Raw genomic sequence first — 9,891 nt, forward strand, 5'->3', positions numbered from 1 at the left:
AGATTGTCTTGCCTTTGGAAAGAGCCAAGTTAGCTGTTCCCCCTTCTTCCAGTCTTTTAACTAAGCTAAACTAAGATAAGCTAAAATAAGATAAGATAAGCTACTAAGCTTAAGCTAACTTTGATTAAAGGGATAGTTTTTTGGGATATACACTTTACTGGTTTGTTTCTGAGAGTTGGGTGAGAAGATTGACACCACACTCGTGTCTATACGGTAAATATCATACTGGAGACATGCAGGAGGTTAGCTTAGCTTAGCATAGAGACTGGAAACAAGGGGAAAACATTAGCTTGGTTCTGTTCAAAGGTCAAAAACATTTCTCCAAACTCTTCTAAAGTTCACTAATTAACGCTGTCACTCCAAGAGCAAACAGTAATGTAAAAACAACCTAATGTTACATAAGTGAAGGTAGTCTGTGTGAATATGGAAGATATTCATTAAATAAAATTATCGTCCGACCTCCACTGTTTGGATGTGAAAGTGCAGAGTGGAGCAGCTACTGTATTTAATTGAACCCAGCAAGACATACTTGCTAATTTATTATTTAAATCATCACAAGATCACACGATTCCTCACATTCTTATCAGAAGAAATGCAACTTTTAATAAAAGTTGGAGACACATCGTACCGTAAAAGTGCCAGGAAACATAAGAGAGTAGAAAACTGGCAAAAGATTTGAGGGGAAGCAGCTGCCCAGAATGAGATTGAATCATGATTTAATAATAAAAGCAATTTAGGAAAGTAAAATTGACTTTTGTTGAAGGTTTGAAGTTCTGTAGATTATTAGTTTTACTTTAATGGGATTTAATGGCTGTATTTTCAATATATATATATATCAGGTTCTACAGGATCTGCTGGACCTAATTTCTTGGCAAAGGTTCCTAAAAAGACAAATCCTTCGCATACACTAGAGGACACAGTACAGTTTACAAGTAGGTGCCAATGTACGGAGGCTTGTCTTCTTCCACCTACAGCCCACATTCATCCACAGTTGGTCATTTCATCGATATATATTAATAGAAATAACAAATTGTGACATACACTTCCCGAGGATATTGTTATGGTCAAGAATAAACCTCCATAAATCCACAGCTGTCTGTACATCCATGGGCACACTGCAAACAGGAGCTGCTAATAGCTAATTCTGCTCACTTTTAATGAGGACAATTTGCCAAAATGTGCACAAATATAGGTTAACAGTTAAGCTACTAAGCCTGTATGTTGGTGTTTGCATGTTTATGTGTATCTGATTAGGTAATTGTAGGTAATCGAAGCTGTAATTGTAACTTGGGTGAAGGTAGGTGGGTCAGAAATCACAAACTTCCACCTATTCTCGCAAGGAGAATTAATTCAATGCCACTTAACGAAGCTGAAAGCGTCAGCAAAGAGGAATTACATGGGGGGGGGGGGGCACGAGAGAGGGAAGGATGATTGAGGAAGCGACTGTCCCGTCTTCTCTCACCATTTTCTCCCTGGTGATCAACCAGCAAACACCTTTTTATTCAAGTTCAGAGCCAGAACGTTCAGTAGCGACTCAGGTTTAATCTGTGTTTACTTGAGCACAGCTGATAACAGAGGGAAAGAGGAAGGACACATTTAAGGGTAAGAGAGTAGTGGACGAGGTCCCAGCTGTAGGGAGAGAGAGAGAGAGGAGAGGGGGGGGGGCTGTGGCTTTAAAGAAGCAGCCAACACATGGCAGCATATGGCCTCTTTAGCTATGCCTTTCTCTCTAAGTGCTCACACACACACACACACACACACACACACATTACTGCAAGTCTAGACGTACAAAAACACACACACACACACACACACTCAGTTGGCATCAGCCCCTTGTCACAGTGCTGTGTCTGTGATCACCACGGGGAGCTGGGGAGACTGGTGCTGGCACAAGAAAGAGAAGGAGATTTAGGGAATAAGTGAGAGTGTTTGTGCAGCGCCTTTAAAAGCATGAATTACAACACTCCCTCCAACACATACCAGCACCCACGCTCCAACCAAGACTGGATTAGTGAAGCCCATATAAATAGTGGAACAATACAAATCTGATAGCAACTTATCAGGCAATATTTGTTTGGCAATGATCCATCAGATTTGTTTTTGAAAGACCTTTAAAGACAAGATAAAAAATATGCTTGAGAAGTAAACTTCAATAAACTTAGGTTACTAAATACTAACTATAAAAAAACTATAAACCTAAATCAACAAATAATAAACACACATCTGCTTACATACATGTCAATAAAAAATATATGCTCCTGTATATAATAGTAATAGCTACTGTCAACTAGGCCTGTAACTGTGTGCTGCTAACATTAGCATGCCTGGCTAACTATTGCTGTATTAAATGTCTGTAATGACTTTTAAAGCTCCATATTTTCCTCTTCTTCTGTGTTTTATTTGAAGTGTTGATCCATAAGAAGATATATTTGTGGTTTAAGGAACCAAAAACCATCTCAGTGTAGTTTTACATCTCCTCTCTCTGGTGAGCCAATCAGAGGAGAGGAGGCTCTGAGCCTCTCTTCTGATTATGGTCATTTCATTTGAAATATATCAGATTTCAGGTAAAAACACTCAGAGAAACCAAATCCTGCAAGGTTTGGATGGTGGGTCCAGGTGGGCGGGGCTTGGTGACTGCTTTGTTGTGACATCACAAAGTTCCAGAAGTCCTGACGGCTGGTTTTAAGGCTCAGTTTCTGAATACAGGCTGTGTGCATTTCTCTGTGGACTGAGGCTTTGATACTTTCACAGTATTAATATAGAAGCTAGAGCTGATCTATAATCACACTACACATGGACAGAGACCTTTAGACTGGATGGAGCTTTAATGGGATCTGTAGTTTTGTCTGTGCTATCATCATGGTTTAACTTTGTTAAAATCACAAGAACTGCTGTAGTGGAGCTGATTTGTGTTAGAAAATGGAAAGTAAACCACTTCATTTTTTCACAAATACAGATGAAAGAAATGCTGAATGAGAGACATTACAGAAAATAGTAGTCCAGATGTGATGTCAGTCGGGCTCTCTAGCAATATCTCATACATAAGACTTCATTGTTACACATATTTCCAGTAACAGTAACACCGGTAAACATTTCTCCTTCGCCTCACCAGTTTCACACAGATCCCGTTAGAAACCAGTAACAATGAGAAGTGTTTACTGCAGGGTCACCTCTGGTCTCTAAGGAACTGAGTCCTGACCCTGCTGATACAAGTGGCAGCACATACAGATTTCCCCTTCTATCCTACACAAACTTCCTCCATCAGATTAAACCTGTTTTCATTCCACAGACGTGCTGCACACACACACACACACACACACACACACACACACACACACACATGCACACAGAAGCAAACCGGCAACACATAAATGTCATGTCCCTACAGTACAGAAAAGAAAAGCCTCATTTTGTCTAATGCCTGAGGTGACAGGCCTCTAAACCGGCTCATCTCCCTCCCCTCGGGGTCAGCGACACGACACACTTCTGCTGCCCTCCTACCAGCAAGTTTTTTATTCCCTCACGGTCTGAACGTTTCACCTGACTAAAACTGACACAGGAAACAATAGAGGAAACCTGTATTAAAAACAAGAGAAAAGGAAAGAAAACACAGGAAATCTGATAAGCGTACATGCACATATCCACTGTAGAGACACACTCGCTGTCCATGCGCAGCAGAGCTGTGGCGGAAAGTCAAAAGTCAACAATTTCCTGTGCTACCTTTGTAATCTGTTTGGTTGAAACATGGACATTTCTACATAAAGAAATCCCTCCAGCATCAGGCGTGTGCACAGTACTACCATTAAAATGCAGCTTGACGAGAATCATCTCCTCGCGGTCTACTGCCTCCACCACTCAGACGAGTTTCAGGTTACACCCCTGTTCATCCACAGTCATATAAAATATTTCTGTGTGAATTCTAGAGTAATGACTAAAAGTGTTTTGTGAGAGCACCGTGACCTTGACCTTTGACCTTTGCCCATCAAACTCTAATCAGTCTCTCTTTGAGTCCAAGTGAGTGTTTTTTTTACTAAATTTGAAGAAATTCCCTCCAAGTGTTACGGAGATACTGCATTCACAAAGCCAGAATCGTGTTTTGCGAGGTCACCACGCCCTTGACCTTTGACCTTTGACCTCCAAAATCTAATCAGTTCATCCTTGAGTCCAAGTGAATGTTTGTGTCAAATTAAAAGAAGTTCCGTCAAGGCGTTATTGAGATATTGTGTAAAGGCAAAATAAAACTACATCAGCCATTTTAGCTTATTTACAAAGAAATCTGCTGCACAAAACCCTTTTTAACCCTTTTGACTCAGCAGGTTGACCTTTGACCTTTGGACAGTGTGTGATGACTCTTTCTTTAACTGGAACTGTTAGAAATAGATTTTAGCTGGTTATTTTTGTAGCATCAGGGTGGTTTCCACCCACAGAAAGAATTTTAAAGTGTAAAGGAAGGACTGGAGGGAGAGACCTGAGGCAGAGACACTGTGTGAGGTGAGAGGGACAGGTGCATCCAGATGTTCTAAAATCAACAGGAAGTTAGTTACTGTAGTTTTTCTCCTATTTATCGTTGTGATCAACATCTGCAGCAGCAGCACTGACTCAGCTCCTGGAGGCATCTAACGCAGGCTACTTTAAAATGATTAGCGCCTGATTATGTCAAAAAATCGGAGTCATAACTCACTCGCACTCACATGACACATATTTTCAGATTCACTGTGACTTACACTTTCTGAGGAAATCTTTATCTCCAATGTGCATCATGCAATTAAACATCCATAATCCTGCTTACAAATCACTAACAAAACGACTCCTTATAGCTGCAGAACTTGCCTGAAAACCATCACAGTTTTAAGTTTTCTTTAGTATCAAAGTAATTCAGGGAGAGTTGTCAATAAATCCAGTGGTAGACAGCAAACAGGAAGTGTTGATAGTGAATTTGTTTTCCTTAATGTAAGCATAAAAATGGGGAAGTTGTAGCTCACATTGTAACTGCATTTTATTCTCTATGGCTTTAAAAAGGTCTTAAAAAGTCTTAAATTTAACTTGGTGCACCGTGACCGGGGCGAGGGCCACCCGTCAGGCTCCTACAGCTCACTCTGGGAGCCAGTCTTTTTCTCTTTGTCTCAACTCTGTAAACTCACAGACTCCTGCTGAAGCCGCCACTAGTTCTTTAAAAAAGTGGCACTGAAAAAGATGACTGGCGTCTGAAGAGACACCGTCATGTCATCGGTAGAAATCCCTGATCTGAAGCAGCTTCATCAGTCCGGTCATATCAGATCTCTCGTTAACTTCAAGGAGGGGAAGAACTGGTTGGTTTTTTAGCTCACAACTGTGGGACTTCCTGTTATTTTCAGACAACATGCTGATGTCTGATAAGTGGATGCCTCAGCTCAGCAGACAGCTCAGTGGCTTATAGATTTTTTTTTTTTGCTGTATTATCATGTGCTGATCAAGAGTGGGTCACATGAAAATCTGCTGTTATAAGATCCTTTTTAACCTGTGAGAGTAAGTTCTGCTCATCGTGTTTGTCTGTGGCCTGAAACCAAATCCTGTAACAAGGAGGGTTTGTAGGTGCAGGTTAAAATTAATCATAATCTTTTTTATTTATCAATCATTTTAGTCATTTTCCAAGCAAAACCTCCACATATTCACTGATTTCAGGTTCCCCCGTCTGAGGATTTGCTGCTTTAATTTTGTTTTATATCATTGGAAACTGAATATCTTTGGGTTTTCTTTGGGTGGTGGATATGTTTCAGTATTTTCTTAGAATTACTGAAATAATTCATAAATTATCAAAATAGTTGTTGATCAATTTTTCTGGCTAAGTCACCGCAGCTTCAGTTTGAGTCATTATTCAAGCAACAACACCAAAACTTTCTCTGGTAGCAGCTTCTCAAATGTGACGATTTGATGCTTCTCTTCCAAGTAATTTCACATTTTGTAGCCGAAACGATAAATTGATTCATTAAGAAAACAACTGGCAGATTACTCCATGATAAAAATCCTCATTAGTTGCAGTCCTACAGCTTTCACTTTACTAACTAAACTTTACTGTCTTGTTTAGTGTGCAAACTCTGCCGAGGAACATCATGTGATACAACAAAAAGCTCCTTCACAGCAGCTACTCAATAGACCTTGTGGTGAGATTGTTAGGACTCTCAAATATGTCGCCTTGGGGTAAAATCTTATCTTTTTTTGGTTTGCATTTGGAGGTCGGTCACAAGAAACACATCAGTTTGTGCTAAACATTACAGCACTGTATGGACACACAGTTAATCTGCATTTGGTTCTAGCTAAAGTTTTATTATTGGTAGTGATGGAGGGATTATCCAGAGCTAATACCACACTGTAAAAATACACCATTACAAGCAAAAGTTAGTGTTTCGAAAGTATTGGAGTATAATCAGGTAAATGTAGCAACATTAAAGGGGCTATTTGTACGTTTTCTCTGCCGCTGAACGTGGTTTCTTGGCAGGAGCAGGTGGTGGTGATTGGGGCTAGCTGGTTAGCATGCTAACTTCAGTAGAAGAGAAGAAGTGATAAAATCAAAACAAAAAGGTTGTCCTCTGTTGGTGAAAGTAAAGTAATAAAGTTTAATGGTCAACTCACAACGTTTCTTCTAGACTGGTAAATAAACAGCCGCTAATGCTAACGTTAGCTACATAACGATAGCAAAACTTACAAATAGCTCCTTTCAGTATTAAAAGTAAAAGTACTCAATGCAGGAAAAGGCCACTGTGAGTGTTATACCGTCATTATATCATTAGATAATTACTGTTAACTGTTAATTATCGATAGTTTAAATTCATACTGTGATCGTTGTTCAGTTGCTTTAACTATTTCTGTGTATAAAGTTATTAAATTCACAGAAAGTACTGTAAAGCTGCAACAGACAAAAAAACACAAAAGTTTGGAGTTAACTATCATATAAAACTCAAAACGCAAATGTTTTCATTTTAGAAGCTGGAATTGGTGGATTTTTGGTATTTTTGCTTAAAATTTTTTTAATTTTTCTTTAATTTTAACTTAAATAATGAACCAACCAACAAAACTGCCATGTGTAGCAGGGGCCCAACAACAAATGTTGGCCCCGGGGCCCTGAGGGAGGTTGATCCTGCCATGTCCACTGATCAACTGACTGGAAAAAATAATCAGCAGATCAATCGATCATGACAATAATCATTGCAGCTGAAAAGTGCAATATTTCCCTAAAATAGTATAAGAGTGAAGTACTTGAGGAAAATACTTAGTTACTGTCCACCTCTGGATATTATTGAGGACATTTGCTGTCTGCAGCCTGCGGAAGGAAACTGAGCAGGAAGTGTCTTGAGAAGTGGGCTGTCCTTATTTTAACGGAACACCGAAAATTTTAGCCAAAAAAAAATCAGGACATTAACGTCCAGTTTCCTGCAGCTTTCTGAGTGTTTCCAGTCCGCACAGTCTGCAGCGGGGAAACGCGTGTTTTATGTCTCTGTTTGACCGGACGCCCGGAGTGGAAACACAAAGACAAGTGCGATATTAAAAACACATTTTATCCCACACCACTGGATCCAAGTGTAAAAAGCTGTGCAAGCTAAGCTAACAGCGGCTAGCAGATGTACCTGGTCGGCCAGTTTGAGGACAGCCATCTCTGGGTCAGCTCCGGCTGCTCATCCACTCCCTCCGACACCGCAGCACCATGCACGGTGCGATGCTGCGCCCCAACCCGGGCTCCTCCTCTGCTGCTCCCCGCTCTCCGCTTCTTCGCTTCACTAATGTATCCGGCCTCTCGTAGCTCACTTAGCACACACACAGGCGGGTGATGATGGTGGTGGTGGTGGTGGTGGTGATGATGATGATGAAGGCCCGGCCGAGCACCAGGGCCATCAGCCCCGCTCCACTGACGCTATGTGCGGCGACGCTGCCGAGCCGAGGCGGCCGCTCGGAGTCGCGGGGAGGCGGGGAAGCAGGAACGGGAGCTTGACCCACCGGTGTAAACAATCCACATTTATGGCCGCTACTGCTGCTGCTGCTGCCGCCGGTTCTGTTGCACGGAGGTCCCCTGCGCCTTTCCCAGCCATACACCACCCACAGAAGCCTCCCTCCTCCCCGGTCTGCACAGCCACAAGCCTCCCGGAGAGGCAGCTAGGCAGCTGAACACAGATCTCACAGGAAGTCGGTGCCTGTCTCTCCTCCTCTCAGATGCAGAAGTGGAGGAGAAGCTTCCTCAGCATCAACAACAACCAGCAGCCCTCCTCGCTGCTGCCATCCACTGGAAACAACTGCACCATCCAAAACTAATAAAACATGCTGCATGAAAAATGAATAGGCTCACAGATGTAGTGGAGTGTGAAGAGACCACTCTCACAGACTGGACTGATGTGGGTTATATGAGGATTAGGGCTGTTTTAAAGGGTCATACCACCGTTTTTACATGATTATTAAAAGAAGAAACTGAAAACACAACATTGTAGAAATTATTTATTTCAGTTATTCACAAAACTTTTTTTTAGAAAACATAATTGCAAAACAAGACACAAAATTTCAGACATTTTAGAAAACATGACAAGGCCAAAACTACGGTAGCCCTGAGGTGCAAAACGCAAGATAGATAGATAGATAGATAGATAGATAGATAGATAGATAGATAGATAGATAGATAGATAGATAGACAACTTTATTTCATAAAACACGACTGTTTGGAAAACATTTTTGAAAATATGACAAAACTGAAAACAACAATAGAAAACATTTATTTCCATTATTAACAAAATGCAACAACTGTTTTTTAGAAAACATAATTACAAAACAAAACAACATTTCACAGAACACATTTTAGAAAACAAGACAAGAAAACTGAAAACAGCAACAATAGAAAACACGACATTGTAGAAAAAACTTGTTATTTACAAAATGCAACAACTTTTTATTTTCAGAAAACAACACAAAATGAAAACACAGTACTTTAGAAAATACTCTAATTGCAGTCTAATACAAAATAGATAAAACATATGCTTTCACCTCAACAACATTAAAATGCTGTTTATACATTGATGCATGAGTAATAATAATATAACTATATAATATACATTATTAGGAGTCATTCTTCTGCATCGGGTATTTTTTACTTATGATACTTAAAATAAAGTACATTTTGTCATTTACATTAACATTCCCAATGCAGGACTTTTACTTGTAATGGAGTATTTTTACTGCATGGTATTAGTACTTAGGACCTGGATACTTCCTCCACCTCTGTCTGCTGCAGCCTCACACACTACAGACTCACTGCCTTCCTCCTCAGAGTAGCAGACCCAGAGCCTGATGCCGTCTGCCCGGGGAATCTGGGTCAAAGCACATGAGTGTGGCTGAATGGAGGAGAGGAAGAGTGGGGGAGGTTTTTTTTTTTTTTCCACTGTGTGGCTATGAGGGTTTCTGCTCTGTGCTTTTATTTTTAGTGATTCATTCATCAGCTACTACATGATGGACACTCAGATGGAGTCCGATGGAGTCCATTACATCAGCTCACTGTTTCACAACACTCACAATTCTTAGACACTTATTAAAGATTTATTAAAAAGAAGAAGCAGAAAAAAGCAGTGTTTATAATTTATTTGAAAGGTTGTGAATCTGAAAAGGAGCCTGTACAACTCCACTGCCTCCATTATGTCAGACTTAGTTCACTCATGTGATGTGAGGGGCGAGTTCACCCTCATCATGACCACGAGCACAGCCGGGCTCCGTGCTCTTACTGCTCTGTCTGGTTGTTGTGTCTCAGCAGGATGATAAGTAGGAAACTAGCTTTGTTGTGTTGCCAGTGCTAAAACTACAGTGGCCCTGAGAGCTCAACACACCGCAGCTTAGGAAAACATATGGAAAGAGACGAACGCTGCAAATTCAGGAAACATCTTC

The 9,891-nt window shown here is 40.7% G+C and overlaps 1 protein-coding gene across 1 annotated transcript in view; it reads right to left on the bottom strand.

Moving 5' to 3' along the window:
- The window catches only part of ankrd44 (ankyrin repeat domain 44), a 41,824-nt gene extending 33,494 nt beyond the window's left edge, over positions 1 to 8,330 (bottom strand). Inside the window, exon 1 of the mRNA XM_022740247.1 lies at positions 7,602 to 8,330. Coding sequence (XP_022595968.1) covers positions 7,602 to 7,628 — 27 coding nt within the window. The 5' untranslated portion in view covers positions 7,629 to 8,330. The remainder of the gene's footprint in view (positions 1 to 7,601) is intronic.
- Between the last annotated feature and the right edge of the window lie 1,561 nt (positions 8,331 to 9,891).

Source organism: Seriola dumerili, unplaced genomic scaffold (assembly GCF_002260705.1).
Source record: "Seriola dumerili isolate Sdu_G_001 unplaced genomic scaffold, Sdu_1.0 BDQW01000052.1, whole genome shotgun sequence".
In the NCBI taxonomy this organism is placed as follows: domain Eukaryota; kingdom Metazoa; phylum Chordata; class Actinopteri; order Carangiformes; family Carangidae; genus Seriola; species Seriola dumerili.